A 24,475-nucleotide genomic window follows, 5' to 3' on the forward strand; every position below is an offset into this window, starting at 1 on the left:
CAGTAGTAAAAGGGTGGTAAAAGGAGGAGAAAGCCTATTAGGGACCAAAACGGGGATTTACACATAGAGCCATGGCTGAGGTGTTTACCTATAAGGCAGATGCTGCCCAGGCCATGGTGACAGAGGAGGAAACTAAGTCACTAGAAGGGTTTAAAATTGATAAGGAGGAAGCTTTGGATAAGCTGTTGGCACTTAAATTTTATAAAGCGCCAGGACCGGATAAGATGCATCCAAGAATGTTTGAAGGAAGTGAGAGTGGAAATTGCAGAGGCACTAGCAATAATTTTTCAATGTCCCTGGATTTGGGGGAGGTGTGAGGATTGGAGAATAGCAAACATTACGCCTTTGTTCAAAAAAGGTTGTGAAGATCTGCTCTGCAACTGCAGACCAGTCAGTTTAACTTTGGTAGTGGGGAATCTTCTAGAAACAGTTAGTCAGAATAGAATTAATAGTCACATAGAAAAATGTGGATTGATTCGGAAGAGTCAGCATGGATTTGTTAAAGGAAAATATCGTCTAACTAACTTTCTGGAGTTTTTTGAAGAGGTGACAGAGATGGTTGATGCAGGCAAGGCCATTGATGTTCGATTCAGTGCCACACAACAGACTTGAGGAAAGTTATAAGTCATGGAATAAAGGGGACAATAACAACATGGATACAAAATTAGCTTATGAATAGCAAACAGAGAGTAATGGTTAATGGGTATTTTTCAGGCTGGAAGGTTTGTAGTGAAATTCCCCAGGGGTTGGTATTGGGACCCTTGCTTTTCCTGATATACATAAATGATCTAGATTTTGGTGTGCAGGGGACAATTTCAAAGTTTGAGGACGACACAGAACTTGGGAGAAATTGTAAAATGTGAGGAGGACAGTGTAGAACTTCAAAAGGAGCAGAGAGACTTAGTGTATATGTACATAAGTCATTAAAGATGGCAGGACAGGTAGATAGAGCTGTTACTAAAGCATATACTATCCTGGGCTTTATGAATATGGGCATAGTGTACAAAAGCAGGGAGGAAATGATAAACTTATATAAGACACTGGTGAGACCCCAACTGGAGTATTCTGGGCGCCACACTATAGGAAGGATGTGAACGCATTGGAGACAGTGCAGAAGAGGTCTACGAGAATGGTTCAAGGGATGAGACACTTCAGTTGTGAGGAAAGATTGGAGAAGTTGGGACTGTTTTCCTTGTGGAGGAGAGGCTAAGAGGAGACATGATAGAACTTTTCAAAATCATGAGGGATTTGGACAGAGTAAATAGGGAGAAACTGTTCCTGCTTGTAAACAGATCAAGAACCAGAGAGAACGATTTTAAAGTGTTTTGCAAAAGAAGCAAATGTGAGGTTAGAAAAAGCTTTTTCACACAGCGAGTAGTTAGGGCTTGGAATACACTACTGGAAGTGTGGTGGAGGTAGGTTCAATTGAGGCATTCAAGAGGGCATTGGATGGTTATTTAAATATAAACAATGTGCAGGGTTACAGGGAAAAGGCAAGAGATAGGCACTAAGTTAAAATGCTAAGAGAGCCGATGCAGACACGATGGGCTGAGTGGCCTCTTTCTACACCGTAACAATTCTGAGATTATAGATTCCATTAACTTCCCCATAATTGTCATTAAGCTGGCAGATTGAGTGGGTGCTGCACTTGGACGAGGTGCCATCTTTCGGATGAGACATTAAATTGAGATCCCGTTTGTCTGCTCAGGTGGATATAAAAGATCCCATGGCACTATTTCAAAAAACAGTAGAGCAATTTTCCCTGATACCTGGCAAATATTTAGCCCTCAGTCAACATCACAAAAAAGCTTATCTGCTCATTATCACATAGCTGTTCATGGGAATATACTGTATGCAAATTGGCTGCCATGATTCCTACATTACAACGATGACTACACTTCAAAAAGTACTTCATTTGTTGTAAAACACTGTGAGATGTCTGGTGGCCATGAAAAGTGCCATATAAAGTAAGACTTTTTTTCTTGCAGATATTGTGTGATTTTAAGCAGCATTATGGGAGTTAAAGGACTGTGGAAACTGTTGGAGTGTACAGGCCAGCCTATTAATCCAGAAACTCTTGAAGGAAAAATACTTGCTATTGGTATCCTTTATATAGCTACCCTTGACTGTTAAAATGACCTCTATTCACAGTTCTGGTAGTAGTGTGGAAAAGCAAATTATATCTACAGGTATGTTGGCGTTACAACGTCAGCGTTGGTGTGAAGCGTTTTTTGTCTTCACTCTAATATTAAAGTTATGTGTGTAAATCACAGTGGTAATGAAGAGCTGGTATCATCAGCGAAATGAGTGGCCACAGGACAAATGGATTGAGGTTAACTTGTGTGTTTAAGGTTCTTAAGTGTTCTACCTAATATTTAGCTCTTGAATTGTGCAGAAACCAAAGAAGGAAACAAAGTGAAGACTATTGTGCTGCATTGTTTTAGTGTCAAGTCAGGGCTTGACTCTAGATTTAGGCTGCATTTGAACATAGGACTTGGGAGCAGGAGTAGCCATTCGGTCCTTCGAGCCTGCTCTGTCATTTGATAAGATCATGGCTGATCTGATTATGGTCTCAACTCCACCTTCTTGCCCCCCCATAACCCTTGACTCCCTTACCTATCAAAAATTTTTCTAACTTAGCCTTGAATAAATTCAATGTCCCAGCCTCCGCTGCTTTCTGTAGAAAAAAATTGAACAGACTTAACGACCCTCAGAGAAAATATTTTTCCTCATCTCCATCTTAAAAGGGAGACCTCTTAAGTTTAAGCTGTGTCCCCTAGTTCCTGTCTCTCCCACAAGAGGAAACATCCACTCGGTATCCACCCTATCAAGTCCCCTCAGAATCTTGTATGTTTGAATAAGATCACTTTCAAAGCTCCAATGGGTATAGGTCCAACCTTTTCAACCTATCTTATTGTTTGAAATAATGTTTATTTATGCACCCACGTTTTGCCTTTTGGCAGTACTTTATCCATCTCATTGAAGATTTCTCACTGCTGATATGTTGACTAGTTTAATGTCTTTTCTTCCAAATTCATAAAGGCTAGATCCCTTTTACATACTTGAACATTGAATTTCTTCCTGTCTGGCATCCTGTCTTTGACTCTTCATTATTCTTTTCTATCATTTCACTGTATGTAATTTTGCTGTGGGTCGTTATTTATCAATTGATCTGTTCTCATTAGTATTTGTTCCACTTAAACCCCCAGAAATGTAAATGTAAATCATTCTTCTCCCTTCAGTGGGATTGGTAGAGTGGGGGATATGCCAGGCCATGAGGCTACAGATTGTGGTTGAGTACAATTCTGTTGCTGCTGATGGCCCTCAGCACCTTGTGGTTGGCCAGTCTTGAGTTCAGAACCTATCCCAATTAGCACAGTGGTGGTGCCACACAACACGATGGAGGGTATTCTCAATGTGAAGATGGAGCCTGGTCTCCAGAAGGGTTGTGCGGTGGTCACTCCTACTGATATTGTCAGCACTGCATGCTGAAAACACTATGGGCCCTGACAATATTCCAGTAGTAGTACCGAAGACTTGTGCTCCAGAACTTGCCACGCCCCTAGCCAAGTTGTACCAGTACAGCTACAACACTGGTATATACCCAACAATGTGGAAAATGCCCAAATATGTCCTGTACACAAAAAGGAGGACAAATCCAACCCGGCAAATTACTGCTCCATCAGTCTACTCCCTATCATCAGTAAAGTGATGGAAGGGGTCATCAACAGTTATCAAGCGGCACTTGCTTAGCAGTAACCTGCTCACGGACACTCAGTTTGGGTTCAGCCAGGGCCACGCAACTCCTGCCTCATTACAGCCTTGGTTTAAACATGGAAAAAAGAGCTGAACTCCAGAGGTTAGGTAAGAGTGACTGCCCTTGACACCAAAGCAGCATTTGACTGAGTGTGGCATCAAGGAGCCTTAGTAAAACTGGAATCAGTGGGAATCGGGGAAAACTCTCTGCTGATTGGAGTTATACCTAGCACAAAGGTAGATGGTTGTGGTTGTTGGAGGTCAACCATCTCAGCTCCAGGACATCACTGCAGGAGTTCCTCAGGGTAGTGTCCTCGACCCAACCATTTTCAGCTGCTTCATCAACCTTCCATCATAAGGTCAGAAGTGGAGATGTTCGTTGACAATTACACAGTGTTCACCATTTGCGACTCCTCAGATACTGAAGCAATCTAAATGCAACATGACCTGGATAATATCCAGGCTTGGGCTGACGATTGGCAAGTAACATTTGAGTCACACAAGTGTCAGGCAATGACCATCTGCAAAAAGGGAGAATCTAACCATCGCGCCTCGACATTCAATGACATTACCATCACTGAAAACCCCATTATCGACATCCTGGGGTTACTATTGACTGAACTGGACCAGCCATATATAGGCATACTGTGGCTATAAGAGCAGCTCAGAGACAGGAATCCTACGGAGAGTAACTCCCCTGCTGACTCTCCATATCCTGTCCACCATCTACAAGGCACAAGTCAGATGTGCGGTGAAATACTCCCCACTTGCCTGGATGAGTGCTGCTCCAACAACACCCAAAAAGCTTGACACCATCCAGGTCAAAGCGGCCTGCTTGATTAGCATCCCATCCACAAGCATTCATACCCTCCCCTGACGCACAGTAGTAGCAATGTGTACCATCTACAAGATGCACTGCAGGAACTCACCAAGGCTGCTTAGACAGCACATTCCAAACCCACAACTGCTACCATCTAGAAGAACAAAGGCTGCAGACACATGGAAACACCAACATCTGGAAGCTCCGCCCCTGCAAACCACTCACCATCCTGACTTGGAAATACATTGCAGTTCCTTCACTGTCACTGGGTCAAAATCCTGGAGCTCCCTCCCTAACAGCACCATAGGTATACCTAAATTACATAGACTGCAGTGGTTCAAGAAGGCAGCTCACCACCACCTTCTCAAGGGCAATTAGGGATGGGCAATAAATGCTAGGCTAGCTAGTGACGCCCACATCCCATGAATGAATAAAAAAAATCCACTGCGTATGTCATTGAGTGGTAAAGACTGTAGCCTTGGAACTGTTATTGAACTAAGCTTGACAAGTTGCTGCACTGTAACCTGTAGATAATATACAGTCAAAGTGCATCACTGGCAGAGGGATTGAAATTTCAGTTCAGTAGCAAACCGCAACAGAGAATTCCATTATTTGAACTGACATAAAATGTTGAGGTACAGCTTTTCCATTCCTTCATAAAAATGGAGATATGCTATAAACAACAACTTGCATTTGTATAGATTTTTAGCATAGTATATATCCCATGGCACTTTACAGGAGCATTAGCAATTAAAATTTGTTGCTGGGCCACAAAAGGAGATAATAGAGCCTGGGTCTAAAAGTTGGTCAAAGAGGTAGGTTTTTAAGTAGCACCTTCAAAAGACAGTACGTCAGAGGGGTTTAGGGAGGGATTTCTGGAGCTTAGGGCCTAGGCAGCTAAAGGCAGGGCTGATAATGGTACAGCAATGAAAAAATGAGGTACGGGCAAGAGGCCAGAAATGAAAGAATGCGGAGATCTAAATGAGTTTACAGAGATGAAGATAACATTGAAAAAAAAATTCCACCACTCAGTTATTAATTGAAAGAATAACATCAGAGATTTCAGATTTTAAACAAAAAACCTTTTAATATACAACAGTTGAACAAAGCAAGAACTACTAACTTAGCACTATATTTCATGAACTCTTATTCTTTAAATACAAAAGTCTCTATAGGACACTCCCCATTCCACCCAAGAGTTTCCCTATTCTTTACAGGATCTCGACAGCTCCTCCATTTCCCCAGGACCAAACCAAGGTGTGCCCACAGCTTTCAGGAATTCAGTGTTTTTCCTCAATGTTCCCACTATTCCCTGGGGTATGAGATTTCTTGGGCTCCTTCCACTAGCATCGGGCTAGGCAACTGAACTCTCCATAAGCACCTCACGATTGTGGACACCCCAAACATGGTCCTCACTGCTTTCTTCCTCATTGAATCCAAAATTAGAAAACACCCTAGGTTTCCGATAACCCTCTGCTACTGGTCTTTCTGCTTGTGTCCAAGCTGCTTCCATGTTCCAACTGTCTGTTTCTGTGAGAAATCTCACAGGTAAACCCAAAACCAAAAATAAAACTCCCTCCCAATCTATCACTGCGGCAGTCTGACATACCTAATATGTCCCAAATAGAGATTCAAACTAATTGACAGTGGGAATTTGCAGTCCCAAACATCATAGCAGGCTGCCATTCCTGCCAGAGGCCATCAGGAAGCTGAATTGGATCTCATAATCGGGATTTAAATGAACAATCAACTGGAATTTCCACCCTCCATCTCCCCCCCCCCCCCCACCGGCCCAAACACTCCTTGCAGGGTGAAGGGGCAGTTAGGGTTGTTGGAGGGGAGAGGAAATGACACGCAGATCTTTGGGGTGGGTAGGACAAGTGTGGGCATTTGAACAGTGACCTGGGTGGGCTCATTGGGGAGGGAAGGGACGTAGATATTCACTGTAACAGGCCGAAGGGTGATTGGGGGTGTTCATGGGTGAGCATGGGGAGGTTGACAGTGACACGAGGGGATCATTGGTGATGGCGGGGATGGTGTTGGTAACAAGAGGAGGGGAAAAGTTATTTGAGCGAGCCTCGAAAGACGCGCACACCATGGCTGCTTCAGACCTACCCAGTGCCTCGAAGTCCAGATATGGAATTGTTGGATGGGAATAGGGTCATCGGGTGGGCAAAGCTGCAGGTCAGCTCAACTAGACAATTATAGGAGAACCCCAACGTGTCGTTCTGACTAGACAAAGGCGATTTTATCGAAAAGGCTGTGAAGGGCAAAGGAGCACTATGCATGGGAGGCTTATCGTACATGGTTTGCAAGGACCATGGCAAAGATCGATGTCTTCCTGTGCATGCATGATTCTGGAGGGACGTAGACCCAGGCAGGGTTGTCCCCTTGAATACAGGGGATGCCCACAGGCATTAAAGTGATCGGACACAATGAAAAGACAGCAGACTTCCTTAAAATACATATATTTACAACTGTGCATCAACAATGAACAATGATAGTGTACCCATGCCACCATAGTGAGTTCAATACTTCTTAATTTTACATTTCCTGCCACTGCATCTAGGTGTCCCCGAACATCCGCAGTAGGGGTATAGGCAACCTGCTTACCACTATGCCATGTTGCCTTTGATGATTTTGGCAGGCATCCTCTGCAGCCCTGAGGCCTGGAGGGCCCTGGCTTAATTTGGGTCTCCTGCTCTGGGACAGGTGCACCATTTGGGGACCTAGAGGCTGGAGCAGGTGGGGTTACTGGTAAAGGGGAATTAGAATGGCCATGCACCCTCAAAGACTCCTGAGTGGAGACCCTAGGGGTGTCTGCCTCACTCTCCTTTTTGGTGCCCGAGGGCCTGTCCGTGACTTCTTGAGGGAAAGGGGTGCGTGGAGGGACGTCGTGGTGCCTAGTCCTCCTCTCAAGTAGCCATTGCAAAAGCTCACTCATGGCTACAGCAATAGAGTGCAGGTCTGTATGCATCTCCGGCTGAAACTCAGTTTCTGCTGGACCAGGTTCTTTATGGCATCTGCCACCCTCCCCATGGAGCTCTTGATGCATGCATATATCAGTCCCATTTCATCAGAGAACAGGCAGACAGTCTCCTCCGCCTCACGTGACACTCTGTTGAGGGCCTCCGACTCTCTACCTGATGTTCCCCCGCCTCGTTCTCATCTCTCACATCTTGTCTAGGACCATTCCCAGAGGCTCATCATCTGACTCAAACTTAGTTGCAGCTTCTTCCCCAGCAGTCCTCCAAGTGCCAATGACCTTGGCTGTCCCTGCCTCCTCCTGCTGCGGACACCTGCCTGTGAGGTGACCACCAGAGTGTGAGACCCTGCCTAGTACCCACCAAGGTGTGTGTTTCTCGGCTGGTGGAGGGTGCAGGTAACTCAACAGGTTCAATATCCTTGTCATCTTCATCATCCTCACTCCTCTGTGGTTTGGAGCTGGTGTGGGACTTGGTTTCATGGTTGGCCTCACCTTTTTGCTGGCACCTGTAATCAAAAGAGAAGAGAGTGAGTGACTGCATAGTTGCCTTCAACATGGCACCGAGCATGATCCTTTTGTTTCTATGTAAAGACAGTAGGCATGGTTCCTTAATGCATGATGCCAACCTCACTATCTGGATATGACCAATCCCAAACCCCCTTTGCCAGCTTGGCAGCCTGTTTTTCAAATGGTGTGAGATGCCGGAGTTCAGCCATGCCCCCTCCCATCTTCTCTCTCTCGCACTTGTTATGCACTAACTTGTCCTGTGGAAGGAGAGCAGATGGCTTGAGAGCAATTGGGATGCAGATGGCTTTCACATGCTGCCAGTCTTCACCACAGCGCACTGACTACTGTGTTCCATGTGCAAGATGCACTGCAGCTAATCCACAAGGGTTCTTCAACAGCACCCTCTAGAACGGTGAGCTCATGCAGTCAGAAGGATAAGGCCAACAGAGTCATAGCATCAGCAGTGAATGCTGGTGCCTCCCTACGCCAAACTCCCCAGCATAATATGAGCTCTCGGTATGGCACAGTCATCGACCTGCAGTCGCCTCTCTACCTGCAAGCTACAGGGACTTTAGTGGGGTTATGAGGTATCACCACATCAGGTTGATACATGCTTTTATGCATGGGCAGCATAAATGGTGGCCTTGCACTGAGCCAATGTCCCAGTTCCCATTCAGTGAGGTGACTATAGGGAGTAGAGGGTTTACTTACACTGGCTGAGGTCAATCATCCTTTCCCTGCACTGCAGAGCTGTACTCTGATGAATGCGGTTGGCACTCACTGCCCTGGCAACTGGCTCCCATGCAGGGTTGGTGAGTCGGGCGGGCCTTCTCCTTCCATCCCTTGGTGGAGGATGTCTCTTCTCTCCTCCAGTGCATTCAGCAGTACTCCCAGCGATACATTGCTCAATATGGGTGCCGGTACTCCTTGGGTTCTGCGTTCTAAGTCCTGGTCCGTAGTTAGGAGTGTAATAAAGCAATAGCTGTCTGGGGAAACCACAATTAATGAGCATAGCATCGCATGATTCGGTGCAATTTCCCATTGGACTCTGCAGCAGATAATGCTCTTGCTTCTCACCCTCGCTACAGGACTTAGACCGGGAACAGAAAATCCCGACTATTATCTCTAATTTCCAAATCTGTCTTTTGATCTGAAAAGTATATGGATACTTGAAGACCTTCCCTTGTTTACCAGTTGCAGATCTTTCTTTGACCTGGGAAACCATATGAATAATTTATTGAGACAACTGTAGACATCCCATCTCCACCACGAAACTCGAGAGAGAGGCCATTGTTTAGTGTTTTCACACTTCAAATTCCAACCTTATAAAATAAACACAGGCCACCCTCTGAATTGCTATTATTCTAGATCTGTTTACCAGCCTCTCAAACATGTGACTTCATTTACATTTAAAAATTTAAATCCCCAAATTAGAAGTTTTATTCCTAAAACATATGAACCATGAAATTACATGTTCATAGCACGACATAGGAGTAATGGGTAAACAGGACTATATGGGAGTTAGAAAGTTTAAACACCAACAGCTCTTGTGGTGCTGCTCCAGTTAAGTCATTTCGAGGACCAACAGCCTAACCACCGATCGTACATTAGAAAATATGGATTCTGCAATGAGGCAAGCAATTCTAGGTCAAATGAACTTCACTGCTTTCCATTTCAGTTATATATATTCCTACCCAGAAATAAAGAGATTACATGGAGAACAATTGGTACCTGGGAAGAATCATCTGAATCCCTCAGATTTTTTCAAGTACTTGCAAGTGCCCATTAATCTTGAGTACAATTTTGACATGTTTTAGTTTTTGCTATTTTGCCAGCAACAGAATTAACAGCAACTGTTGTCAGATACTGATCAGTCAATCAGCAAATGCTTGATATTGTGGTTGTCATGTTCAGTACATTTAGCCTCACAGTCATACCAAGCAATAATCTATGGAAGCAAATTTTCAATTCATATGATTAATGAAGAAAGGAGATCACATTAGACAATTTGAGCTCCACTTTCAATGTTAAAAATTCAGAAATTTATATAAAATGCTAGTGGGGTTTGAAGTGCTTCGGTATAAAAATCGAAGAATCATTTTCAGCAATGAACTTATTCATGAAAAAATACAAAATAGATGGGACAGTTTAAAGAAGAATATCTTTTCTTTTCTTCATGCATGTTTGTAAGTGCTGCTGGCAAGGCCATCATTTTTTGCCATCCCCAATTGGTACCATGTTTGCAAATTTTGCTGCACAGTTAAAGTGCTTCACGCTGACACTGTAGTAGGTGCACCCTAATTGGGACATCATTGAAGTTCTATTCCTACCTAACTACTACTGAACATGACAGCCACAATATCAAGCATTTGCTGATTGGCATCTGGATTAGTAATTTTAGAGGTGAAGACCTTGAAATTACAACCCTGCAACACCTGTTTTTCTAGGCAAATGTGTTTGAATGTTAAACAAAAATACCTGGAAAAACTCAGCAGGTCTGACAGCATCTGCAGAGAGGAATACAGTTTACGTTTCGAGTCCGTATGACTCTTCATCAGAACTAAGGAAATAGAGAAATGAGGTGAAATATAAGCTGGTAGAGGATAGGGGGGGGAACAGGTAGAGCTGGATAGGGGACCAGTGATAGGTAGAGGCAAAGAAGAGATTGCCAAAGGTGTCATAGACAAAAGGGCAAATGGTTTTAACGGTGGTGATATTATCTAAGGAATGTGCTAATGGGGATATTAAGGGTAGCATCAGGACAAGTTAGTAGCAGATGGCCCTAAAATTTGTTTGAATGTTGTCAATTGTTGACACTTCAGAACAGTACTGAGTAAATGCATGACTTTTGAAGGCGCTGTCTTTTAGATGAGGATTACATAGAACATACAGCATGGTACAGGCCACTTGGCCCAATTAGTCCATGCCAGGTTTTATCCTCCACTTGAGCCTCCTTCCCATCCTTTCTCATCTATACCTAACGTTGTAACGATCTATTCCTTTTTCCCTCAAATGTTTATCAAGCTTCTTAAATACACCTATACTATTCCCTTCATTCCCTTTGGTAGCAAGTTCTTTTTTCTTACCATTCCTTGATTTCTTATGAATTCCCTATTGGATTTCTTGGTAATTATCGAACATAGATGGCCACTCGTTATGCTTCTCCCACAAGAGGAAAAATTCTCTTTGCATCTACTAATCAAAACCTTTCATAATTGTAAAGACCTCTATTAGGTCACCCCTTAGCCCTTCTCAAGAGAAAAAAGACCCAACCTGCCAATCCTGTTCTGATATGTATGCCCATGTATTTCTGGTGTCATTCTTGTAAACCTTCCCTGCACCTCTGTGCCCCCACCCATGTATCTTCCATGCTCCTTCCAACCACCTATGCCCCCCATGCAGAGGGAGTAAACTACTCACCATCTAATAAAAGCCTTCATGTCATTGATACTGAAGAAAAAATGTATTCAGCCGTAAAAAAAAGCCTTGTAATACTTGTTTGCTATTTGCTTGTGTCAACAGACCAGCAAACACATCAAAAGGACAATCTGTTATTACATCTACTTGAAACTGTCATTCATTCTTAGATGAATGAAACACAGACTGTGCTGAAACACATTAGCACTTGAAACTCACCCAAGCCATAGCTGTCCAAACAATAAGCTACTCTCTGGGAAGGAATGAACAGAAGCTACTCATTTCAGTTTCAAAGCAGGGTGCCTGTCAGCCAATGTAATGGAGCAAATGGTTAGATTTTTTTCAAGTGTAGATTGTTTTGAAGTGTCAAAACTGAAATGTAAGGGAGCAGGTGGTTAGATTTTATTCAAGTGTAAAAATCAATTTTTTAAAATCAGCCGAGCCATTTAAATCACAGTAGAAAATATGACAGCACAGGCTGACTGGACATTCTGTAACAGTTTTTACTGCATTGTGGTATTTTCTCCATTGAAATAGCACTGTAACGCATGTGAACAAATGAACAAGGCTGGTTAATGTAAGGGTCAACTTATTTTTAAAGAACAGATTCCTATGATGAATCACTATTAAAAACAGATCTATGTTACAATACAGCACCTAACAGTGACATTTGAAGGTGTGAAAACCTTTTACACTTAATTTTCAGATTGTTCTAGACTCTTCAGACTCTCCATTTTTTTCATGAACTTTCAAACCCGACGTGCTTTTTATGGGCTTCCAAAACCCTACAAGGCCAGAGGAAAATGGTGTACAGGAAGATATCTGATTTTCGCCCCCATTTAAAATGGGGAACCCAACCTCAGTTGGGGCAGATGTGTGTTTTGCATACTCGGCATTCCCAACCCCCAAAACAGTGAAGAGGAAAATGGGATTGGGAATGCAGATGAAAATCGGATTTTCTCTTTAAAAAAAACTATGTGACCATTCGGTGCACCAAAATGCGCCTCCACACCCAGACAAAAAGTCGGCCCCGATTTCTTTGTGGTCTGAATTAATGGTTCCTCAGTTAAGCTAAATAATAACTTTACCAAACCGTAAATAAGAATAAAAAACTTTCTTAACCACTGTTAAAAGATATCAGCATTTGGTTAAACCAGGCAGTGAAGGGAGCAAGAGATCGCCATGGTAATGCTGTACCAAATGCTCACCTCCTGATTTTGCTTCATCGACTTTGTAAACTTTTGTTTTATCGAATAAGACCAGTAGTTGTTTTTGATGGAAAGACACCTCTGCTCAAGAAACAAACTTTGGTAAGTACTGTCTAATAATACAATTTCATTTCCATGATTATGTGATTAGATAACAAAAGCCGTACCATTTTAAGTTCATCCAAAATCTATTTTATAAAATGTTTGTTGCTTATATTGTCAGCTGTTTATATTAACTTCATCAAAGTTCAAGAACATTAAAACCATTACACAAAAAAATGAACCTTTTTGTGCAGGTATATAAAAGTTCCTCAGCAAGAGTTGAACCAATAATTTTTTCAGGAATACAGTAAACCTTGCATTTTCCAGCACTGTACCAACCAGAATTCTCTGTTAACTGGAATTTCTGACAGTGCATTTTTTTTAAAGCCGGTCACTTTCAGTGTTCAGATTATTTAAGAAACTACTAGGCTGTAATCTTGAAATTATTAAATTATTGGGTCAGATTTGGTTATTGTGCGTGAACAAAGATATATTGCCCAGAGCAACTGGCATTGATTTTTTAAAAAAGCCGGCCTGAAGATCATGATGTCAGTTGTGGTATCAGCTTGGTCTTCAGTTGTGCTGGTTTTACTATGATGCCCTGCTGTGCTGGGGCGTTTGACTCCCAGCTGTTTGCCCACTTCACTCAAACTCCTCAAAGACAGAGCAGCAGCTTGTCTTGTGTCAGGAATAATGTAACTCCCTCTTAACCAGTATTTTTGATTAACAGGCATCATTGCTGGATAACAAAGATTTTACTGTATGTAGGTGGCATGATGGGTTCAAATCTATGCACCTGCATGGATGCGCAACAATTATGTAGTGCTTTGTACTTAATTATTACAACCACATACATCCTCCAGTGCTCAGGTTAATGTGCCATCACGCACTTTCCCGCTACTCACTGCTCCTCCAATCACAGGCTGTTTCTCTCCCACACTTGCTGCGAATAGGCTTACAAGTGAAATACAGTTGAGCCATCTACAAAATGCACTGTAGCAACTCACCAAGGCCCTTCAGCAGCACCTTCCAAACCTGCAACCGCCACCTAGAAGGACAAGGATAACAGATGCATGGGAGCACCACCACCTACAAGTTCCCCTCCAAGCCGCACAACGTCCTGTCTTGAAACTATATCACCATTCCTTCACTGGATCAAAATCCTGGAACTCCCTCCCTAACAGTACTGTGGGTGCACCTATACCACATGGATTGTAGCAGTTCAAGAAGGTGGCTCATCACCACCTTCTCAAGGGCAACAAATGCTGGTCTAGTCAGCAGCACACTTATCCTGTGAAAGAATAAAAAAAATGTTCTTTAACTCTGGAGTCTTGTATCTAAGCATTCTCTCTCTCTTTTCAGCTTGGCTATCCTAGAAGTACAACTCACTGTTAGGAGTACTTCAGTTTTCAAGGGTTTACCCTTTTAGCTGAACTCTGCTTGGAAGATATGTTCCCTGCTCTGCAACCAACTTGTTCTAAACTCCAAGGGAAGAATTTTTCCCCCGTTGGGGGGGGAGGGTTGTGCAGGGGCAGACGGGAGCTGGCGCAAACCTGATCAGCGCCCCCATCAGGTCCACACCGCCATTTTACATGATGGGCCAATTAAGGCCCGCACAGCGTGGCGTGTGCGTGAAAGAACACAAAAATCTCCAAGTCACAGAAGTGCCTCAGGAAGATTAGTTTAAGTTTCAAAAATTTAAATAAAGAAAAGAAAATTTAGGACCTGTCCCCTCATGTGACAGTGTCAATGAACATTAATGAAAAAATTTATTTAATTTACAAACCCTTCATGAAACCTCATCCCGCCCATGGCTGAGGTTCCATGAAAAATGCGAAGGCCACATGGGCTCTTAGCCTGCCTGCCAACCTTAAGGTTGGATGGGCAGCTCAGTTTATTACTTTAATTGATATTTAAATGGCCTTAATAGGCCTTTGACAGTCTGGCAGGCGCGCAGCCGAGTTGGCTGCATGCCCGCGAACTGAAAATCTAAATGATGTGGAGTGACGTCGGGATGCCCGCCCAACATCATCCCACGTTATTTTACACCTCGGCGAGCAGGCCCTAGCCCCGCTCGCCAAGCCGAAAACTCTGGCCCAAAAAGGTTTCCTGATCAGAACCACGCAAATCTATTCCCACTATAATTAACTCTTGTTGACCTTTTTTCTATTATGTTTCTCTAAGACAACTTGGTCACATGATCAGTTACCAGAAGCAAGATGTTTTTATCAGAAATCATCTCCCAGAGAGATCTAGTTCTTAAAGGGACCACCACTCCAAACTAAAATACAGCATTTTCCCCCAAAACACATGGGCCATCACAGCAGTTACAGGGATAATTGGACTTGGATACACAAACACAATTCCATCCTGATTTAGATTTAGAAGTCATATTCTATAATCATAATAAATTTGATCCTGTATATTATTATTTAAATGTAGTTTAGAAAGCAGAGGGGTAGCTTTGGTTGGACCGTAATTGTTTCCCTGAAGTACAGAATGAGAGGTTGGGTGATGCAAAATTGCTATAGCACCACCACTGGCAGAGGTACGTAAGTTTACTTTGTCAGTTTCTATTATGAACAAAGGAATTAATAGCAGGAAAAGTTAACATCAAAGTGTGAAAGTCTTTTAAAATGATGGATCTGAATTGCTTTTGTAGCATGTACCTTTTCCCTCAGTTGTTTTCTCTAATGAAGTTCCATCCCAGGTAAGGTTAATTTCACACTCAATTTCTTTTGCCAAAGTGAAGTTGGCCTTTACATTGCTTTGTATATGCTTTATAGTTGCACAATGGCACTTGCTTCTGGTTAATTTGAAGTCATCATCTATTTTAGACTAACAGGTGGCAGAGAAAGGAGCTGGCAGTTAAAGACACAAAGAAAACTACAGATAAGCTATTGAGAACCATATTGAAGCAGCATGCCTTAAAAAATGTTTTAGGTGGCAGAAGGTTAGTGAAGTACTTTAAAGTTTAAGATTATGTTGACTTCAATAAAAACAAAAGTTTCAAAAAATGTTGAATGTTTTGCTAAAGTAATTGCTCTCCTTTGATGCACACAGGAAGTGAAAACTATCTACACTATTCAGTTTAAGGAGGGTTAGAGAAGGGCAATACTTGGACCATGGAATGGTGGGGAGAGACAGACAGGAGGGAGATTGGAGAGTGAGAGACAAAAAGAAGAGGGTTGGGAATGAAATAGAGAAAGTAGTGGGAGGGGACAGAGAAAATAGGGTCAGATTGTTTTTTTCAGTGGAATCAGAAAGAAGAGTAATTAAGCAGTGAGGGAAAACATCTCTCAATGACTTAAGGAAAAAGAAGTTCAGGTAGGATAACTATAAACATATTGGGAAAGTTTTATGGAAGACAGCATCCCAACATTGGAGAGTGCAGAGGATAAATGTGCTACATCAGTTAGATTGTGTTTAGAGGCAGGGAGTGGGGAGGAGAAGAGATTGTAGATGATACAAGGACCTCTATTTTGTTGGGTGGTGCAAGATAATAGGACACGGCGAGTCAGTGGATTGAGGAGGAGCTGATAATTTAACTGGATTGGATAGGGAGCCAGTGCATTAGGAGAATCATGGAGAAGTCTGAGTTTGACCTTGATTGCTAAAGTACAAGGCATCAAATTGAGAGAGCACAGGGCACTCAGATTCAGCTGACCATAGCCATTGTTTACGGAAAAGGCCAAATTGGGAAGCTCGGCAGTATGAATGGTGCCAGCACATTAAAACATAATTTGATAATTGCATGATAAATAGCAAGCATGATCCTAAAAACTATTATGCTTCGTTATATTTGTACAGGAGTTTTGAACCTTAAGCATGTAAACTCTACAACCAGTTTAGATTAGCTCTTGATTTGCACCTAATTTTACTTGATGTTTTCAACATTGTAAATCTCTAATCACAGTATGTGTAAATGCTACTGCAGTTTATGTGAACACTTTATAATAGATTTTACCATAGAGATTTTCTGACAGGATTTTCAATCCATTTAAAAATGGAATGTTGTGACTCACCAATGATTTAAATGTATATACTTAGTTAATCTCCTGTGAACCCTCCAATGGTCAAAGCCAGAAACTGCAGGCAAGCTGATAGTTTTTTTTAACTATCTTTAGCAGTTAGTGTTACTAACATTAACTAAGACTAAAACATTGAAAATCATCATCAGAGCCCCTCTTGCAGGTATTGCAAGTAAATTGTAATGGGAAAATATCATAAAGGACATGGGACCTTTGATGGATTTTGAAATGAAATATTGTAAGCCACTAACCGTTTTTAATAAATGAGACTTGAGTATTTGTTACAAAGAAGAAGTCTTTGAAGAAGAAGTAGTACATCTGCAGATATACTTGTAGGTTTAAAAGGGGGGTAAGAATGAGAAACATCCAAAGGAAAATAGGAAATTAAAATTATAATTTTTAAAATTAATGTCTTTTCTCTCTCTCTCCTCAAGCGAATGGGTAACCTGCTCTAAGGCCTTTGCAACTCTTGGTAGTCTGCTGAAAGATGTGCAATTCAGCCAATTTTCTCTAACGCTGTGGAGAGGTGCAAAATGGTGACTAAACCTCTCCTCCCTATAGTGCAATTGAGAATTTGGTTAAACCAGAGAATTATAGCTGCATCCTTTCCACACCAAGTGCCATGTGTTATTGCTTCAAAGTACTGTGCCACTGACGTGCAAATCTGGTGTTCATTTGTAACATTCCAGGCTGTTGATGCAATTTCTTTTCAATCAAATTTTAGTTTAAAATCAGACCCGAGTAATTAGTTGAAAGTCAATTAATGCAAGGTCATAATCACTTAAGCAGCAAGTCATCGATATGTATTCAGGTCATTAGGGACAGACACATTGCTTAGAATTGCCGTGGTTGGCACAGATCCTTTTTAACATGATCTCTGAATGTTCTTCACAGACATGACATGGTTGCCAGCCATACATGGTTGGATTTTCCTGTGTGCAGAATTTCTGTGTTTGTGTATCATAGTTCTTTTGCTTAATATCAATAGCATTAGTTGGTTAAAATTATTTTCTATTTGAGAAGAGGCTGATGCCATTGAATCAATACGTATATAAAATAGTTAACTTTCGCATTGACATTTGAAAATGGGGACTATGGAGAGGGAAGTTAGGAATGGACTGTAAAATTTTGTGCTGATAAATGCTAATTTTTGAAAGTCTTTGACTCTAAATTCCAATGTCATGAATGTATTTTATTCCATTCACTAATGTGAGTGAAAAAGATGGACTGACTGAACAAGTTTATATATGAATCAACTTTTCTGCTTACATTAGGAACCAGAGAAGTATTTCTACTAGAAATTAAATGTTTTAGCAAAGTATTTTTCTTGTCAACAGTGATGAGATCGTACCCAGCCTTTCTCAGGTGAGAAGAGGAGAAACTGATGATATTTTTATTCTGCCTTCCTTGGTAAAGAAGGAGGAAAACAGGTTTGTTTCTTTTTTTAAAAAAAACTCTAATCATACTAATATTGAAGTAAATATATCAAGTACTTTAGTGGATTTTTGTGTAAGCAATATATTGGGACCACTAATCAATTTCTAATGCTGTATATTCAAGTACTGGCACAAATCACACTTAAATTGGCAGATTTAACTGCTTGTAAGAGTACTTTGATTTTCTCCAAAACAAGAACAATCATTGCACAGTACAAAATCATTATTATGCCATTTAATTTAATGTTTTATGGCTGACCCTTTCCCCCAGGGAATTCCCATTTCCCTGGTATATTAATTACTTTGAAGAAGTAATGAAGTGTTGACAAGAGTAATGCAGTGATATAATATATTTGGATTTTCTAACGGCCTCCGATTAAAGTGCTGCATTGTAAACACATGACTAAACTCAGAATATGTGGAGTCAGGGAACAAGTACCAGAATGGATAGCAAGCTATCAACAAAACAGAAAATAAAGTAGGGGTTAAGGGTTGCTACTTACACTGGCAAAAGGTGGGAAATGGTGTTTCACAGGGATAGATGCAAGGACCATTGTTGTTAACAATTTACATTAATGATTTCGACATGGGAATTGGAAATAACGTTTCAACATTTGCAGAAACATCAAATTGGGTGATCTAGTTAATACTGAAGAAGAATGTGGCAATATACAAGAAGGCATTAATTAACTTGCATAATGGGTGGGTAACTATCAAATTAATTGCAATATAGATAAGTGTGAGTTGATGTATTTTGATAGGACGATGAAGTTACATACTGGGATAATAAGACTCTGAATGAGGTAGAGAAGCAAAGGAACTAGGGGTACAATTATACAAATCACTAAAAGCAATGTAGGAGATCTTGTGGCTCAGTAGGTAGCAATCCTGCCTCTGAGCCAGAAGCTCTGGGTTTAAGTCCCACTCCAGGGTTGGCCATGGAAGGGACCATTCATGACATGGTTCAACAGGTGGTTGATATTCTCCAAAGGGGGAAAAATGTGTATGGACATAAGAAACAAACTTACTAAAAGCAGTTAAAAAGGTATATACCACCACAAAGGAAAAGAAATAAACCAAACACTTGGGTTCAAAAGAGATCATGCTAGAATTTTATAAATCATTGGCTAGGCCCCACCTGGAGTGTTGTGGACAATTCTGGCAGCATATTTCAGGGAATATGTCAACACCTTAGAAAGGGTACAGAGGACATTTACCAATATGTTGCCAGGGATGAGGGACTTTAGTTATGAGACAAGATTGGAACAGTTAGGCCTGTTCTGCTTGAAACAGAATATTTGGAGGTGACCCAATAGAGGTTTTCAAGTTGATACATTTTGAAAGAGTAGGTAGAGAAACAATATATTTTCTCTGACAAGTGAGCTGAACCCTGAGGTGCTAGGTTTAAAATCATAGGCAAAAGATCTAGAGGGGGAATGAGGAGTAACGTTTGCATTCCAAAATTGTTGGGATCTGGAAAAGTATACCTTAAAAAGTTATGGAAAATGATTCCATGAATAATTTTCAAAGTGAGTTTGACCAGTGCTTGAGGTTGAGGAACTCATAAGGTTACGGACAAAAAGCAGGGGTGTGGAATTGACACACAACTGCTCTTTCAAAGAGCTAGCTCTGCACAATGTACGAATGGCTACTTTTGTGCTGTTTCTGTGGCTGTATGATTTCTAGAGTCAAATACTGAAAGACAGAAATTGAATTAGAATCTTGGTTAGGTCACAAACAGTTCTGGTCTCCATATTATGAAAAGGATATAGACACACTAAAGAATGTGCAAAAAAGATTCACAAGGATATCAGAACTGAGAGGATATACTTATCAGGAAAGGCTAAACATGCTGGGAATCTTTTCTCTCAGAGAAGGCTGAGGATAACCTGTTAGAGGGCTTTAAGGTAATTGAAAGAATTTGAGAGTTGACAAAGTGAAGGTTTTGCCATTTGTGGGGGAATCCAAACCCAGAGGTCATAAATATAAGATAATTAATACATCCAATAGAGAATTCAGGAGGAACTTCTTTGCCCATAGTGTGGTGGAATGTGAAACGCACTACTACAAGTTAAAGTTGAAGCCATAACATAGATGCATGTAAGGGGAAGCTAATCAAGCACATAAAGTAGAAAGGAATAGAAAGATATGTAGATAGAGGAGGAGGAGGCTCAAGGGAAGAATAAACACCAAGATAGGCCTGATCAACTGAACAACCTGTTTCTGTACCATAGATTTATGTAGCCTTATGATGGCTGTAAACCTTTTTGCCAGATCTTGGTAAGGAAGAGGCATTCCTGAATTCTGACCTACCTATCACTCTTGCCAATTGGAGAGTGGAGAAGTATCCTTAAAGAAGGAAACTCCACCTACCCCCTCACCACCCCCAACATCATGCAGTGGTAAGATTGATTGCCCATACATATTCCTACTCCCTTTCCTGGCATCAGCTTCTGAACATTCTGCATCCATGCCGATTGCTCAAGAGACACAGCCCCAGAAATGGAATAACACACTTCACCCGTTGCCAGGGCAGCAGGAAAATCTGCCCATTTTTAGTTTAATCATCATTAAATTTTGACTTTTAAATGTTAGCAATGAGATTGGCTATTGAAATGATATTTATAATTTTTTTTTGATGTACTCTTCACACAAGTAATATTTTACTGTTTTTTAGTTCAGACGAAGAGGCAGAAAAGGAGTGGGAAGAACGCATGACCAATGAAAAACAATTCCAGGTGAACTATCAGCAATAATTTCTGTGTGTGTGAGAGTATTTCATGGCACTGACCATCGTGTCTGGGATGCACAGCTTTATAACATGGGCCGACCAAGATTCAAGAGCAGCCTTCCCAGCCAAGCCACAGAAAAGTTACGTGGGCATTATTGATCAAAAACCCTGTCCTCCAAAATTCCCAAAAGCTCAACTGTCAGTAGGGAGTAAAACAATCACTGGCTTCCAGGACCCACAATATCACAAATCCATTTAAAATCTGTGTTGGAACATCTTGCCTTTACTTTATCAACATCAGTAACGTTTAGAGATTGGGAGCGAAATGGGAACAAGCAGTTGGTCAACGAATTTATTGCCAGGATTTTATGGCCCCTCTTGCCCGACAGGATATTACAGCCCTGCCGAACTAAAAGGAGAATTAAATGGCTCGCGGCATCTGTTGAGGGGACACACGCCATGGCGGGGCCGGAAAATCCTGGCCTACGTGTGCATTGTGAGGCCAGGCCTCTGATCAAGGTTTGATGGAGTTTGGAAGTTTAGTTGTACCGAGTGTTGGCTGTCATGCGATCCATTTGGGAATTAGACTCATTGGACAGAACTTTCTGTCAGGTGGGCCAGTCGGGAGCGGGCAGCCAGTTAAGGCCTGTCCAGTGTGACACTTGCCCGGTAGCGCTCAGCACTACCTGTGCGGGTGGCAGGGAGGAGGGAGAGTCAGGGCCTGCGCTCTGTTGCACGTGCGCAGGAAAGAATACAGAAATCTCCCTGAGGCACAGAACTGTCTTAGGGAGATAAAGTTCAAATTGAAAGTTAGAAAAAAAGAAAGATAAAGTTATTCAGACATGTCCCCTCATGTGACACTGTCACATGAGCTGGGACATAGTTTATGAATTGTCATGAAAATTTTATATTTAACTAATAAAACCTTCATGAAACCTCATCCTGCCTTTGGATGAGGTTTCATGCAAAACGTGAAGGCCGCTTGAGTTCTTCGCCTGTCTGCCAACCTTAAGGTTGGATGGGCAGCCCCGCAATTAGTTTAATTTCTGCATTAATGGCCTTAACAGAACTTTGACAGTGCAGGCACGCAGCCAACTCTGGTGCGTGCCCACCGAATGAAAGATCAGAACGAATGACACACGGTGACGTTGGGATGCATACCCGACATCACCGTGCGTCATTTTATGCGTCAGCATGTGGTGCCCACCCCCGTACGCCAAAGAGAAAATTCTGCCATTGGTTACTTTGACCAATTTTATTCGGTGCCTTTTATTACTTCGCAGACTGAGCAATGTAGTCAGGTTGTGTCTATTTTCTGGTAAACTATCATGAGCACAATATTTTAATAGGACCACAGATTGTTATATGCTCATTATAAACATGTATATGCTGCTTGTTATTTTGATAAACAATGTGAAATTGTCTAAGGAAATGGATCCTCTTAACAGCAAAAGTTTGAAAAACTCATATTTTCATATATATTGATGGATAATTGTTGACAACATTCAGCTTTACAGAAGGAAAACACTGCAAATGCTGGAATCTGAAATTAAAAACAGAAATGCTGGCAATACTCAGCTGGTCAGGCAACACCCACAGAGAAAGAGAGTAAACATTTCAAATCAATTGTCTTTCAGAAGAACTGACAGATGTTAGAGGTGAACAGCCTTGAAGCAAGTGCAGAGCCAGGAAACAATGGGCAGCAGGAAAAAAGGGGAGGAGTGTATGATTGGATGAGGGAAAGAGTGATTAAATGAGAAAAGTGCAAATGGCACATTGTAAAAGGAGGTCATAATGAGGCAAGTACAGAACCAAAATTTAGGCCCAGATGAGGTGTAAAGATCATAGCAGAAAATCAGAGGGGGAAGGAAGCATGGAAATTGTCGGAGAGTATGGTGAGAATAAGGCTGGTACACACCATGCAATTAGCACCAAGCTACCAGCAGTGTACTGATGCATAATAATGTCAGTCCCCTCCTTGCACATGAAATTAATCGTGATCAGCAGAAACTAAGCCATCACATCATTATTTGAATGCAGCATCAAACGTGAAGGAATTTGGTCGTAGATGCAATATTAACTAGGAAATAAAAGTGAAAGGTCAAAATTCTGTATCTTGTTGGTGAACATTGCTTTGAATAAGAAATCCTTTGCTCACCTGATTCCCCATCTCCCACAGACTGGTGAATAATGAAGATTTCACTGGGATAAAGATCATACTGATTACCGTTGAGGAAGAAAGAGAAGAATGTATTCTTTTATATGTCGATCTCACTGATATAAAATATTTTGAATGTAAACCTTCTGCTCAGTACCATGTAGCCAGTGCTTTTATATTAGCCCCTGTGCAGTGATGCTCTGTGTTTTAGGGAAACCCAAGTGCTTTCACAACCTTTCCTTACGTAATGTGTTTAAAAAATCTTTTGCATAATTGTCCAGCTGACAAAAACAGAAAATGAAGTGAATACGAGAAAAGCCAAATGCATGTCGTGTTCCTCTGCCCTCAACATTTGACCATTTTGCTCCTTTTGCCAATCCTGATGCTATTATATCCTTTTCCTACAAAAATCTTTTCAACTGCTGCCACTGTGTCTCCCCCCCACCCCGCCCCCCGATCTCTTTAATACCCAATTCTCCTCCAATTCTTTTGTTTTTCAGATTTTTTTATTAGGTTACTATTCTTGAGCTGACAAGTTTTAAAAAGCAGCAAAATGCAAGAAAAGCCATTTTTGCGAGGCTGTCCCTGAACAGCTGGTCAATATATACAACAAAAACAGAAAATGCTGAAAAAACTCAGCAGGTCTAACAGCATCTGTGGAGAGAAAAACAGAGTAAATGTTTTGAGTCCATAGTCATACACAATATAGTCATATGGACTCGAAATGTTTACTCTATCTTTCTGTCCACAGACGCTGTCAGACCTGCTGAGTATTTCTAACATTTTCTGTTTTTATTTCAGATTTCCAGCATCCGCAGTATTTTGCTTTTATCTTTGTGGTAAACAGAAATCCTTCTCTTGCTGCTCCCAACGACATAGTTGCCTGGTCCCTTGACTAAGCCAAAAATACTTCAGGATAATTGAGCTTCGACTGCATCTTATTTTTACATAATGAGAAGCAACAAATAATGTTTTTTTTTAATTTTTCAATTCCATTTAGAATGTATTTCTTGAGAATCCTCATTCTGTAGACATTGAATCAGAAGACTTTGCTAGTTTACCTCCAGAGGTAAGACATGAAATCCTGACGGACCTCAAGGAGTTCACCAAGCGTCGAAGAAGCCTATTACAGACCATGCCTCAGGTATCTTCATTCTTTTATACTGGAAAAAATGTGTTATAGTTAAGATTTATGCAGAGATTAGTTTGTAAATCTATGCTTTGTCTCATCTTAAAACATGAAAATTTTATGAGCAAGTCAAAAGGGACTCAGTAGAGTGCCTGCCTCTGTGTTAACTCAATGTTATTGCAATTATACAGCTCTTCCTTAAGGCTTTTCCCTGCCTGGTTGATGATTTGTAACTACAAAGCTGAAAAAAGAAA

The 24,475-nt window shown here is 41.4% G+C and overlaps 1 protein-coding gene across 1 annotated transcript in view; it reads left to right on the forward strand.

Moving 5' to 3' along the window:
• Positions 1-24,475, forward strand: part of ercc5 (excision repair cross-complementation group 5) — a 143,528-nt gene that overhangs the window by 82,661 nt on the left and 36,392 nt on the right. Inside the window, exons 12-17 of the mRNA XM_041198712.1 lie at positions 1,989-2,101; positions 12,621-12,796; positions 15,574-15,689; positions 18,105-18,197; positions 20,881-20,941; positions 24,093-24,236. Of these exons, the coding sequence (XP_041054646.1) occupies positions 1,989-2,101; positions 12,621-12,796; positions 15,574-15,689; positions 18,105-18,197; positions 20,881-20,941; positions 24,093-24,236 (703 nt within the window). The remainder of the gene's footprint in view (positions 1-1,988; positions 2,102-12,620; positions 12,797-15,573; positions 15,690-18,104; positions 18,198-20,880; positions 20,942-24,092; positions 24,237-24,475) is intronic.

This window comes from Carcharodon carcharias, chromosome 11 (assembly GCF_017639515.1).
Source record: "Carcharodon carcharias isolate sCarCar2 chromosome 11, sCarCar2.pri, whole genome shotgun sequence".
In the NCBI taxonomy this organism is placed as follows: domain Eukaryota; kingdom Metazoa; phylum Chordata; class Chondrichthyes; order Lamniformes; family Lamnidae; genus Carcharodon; species Carcharodon carcharias.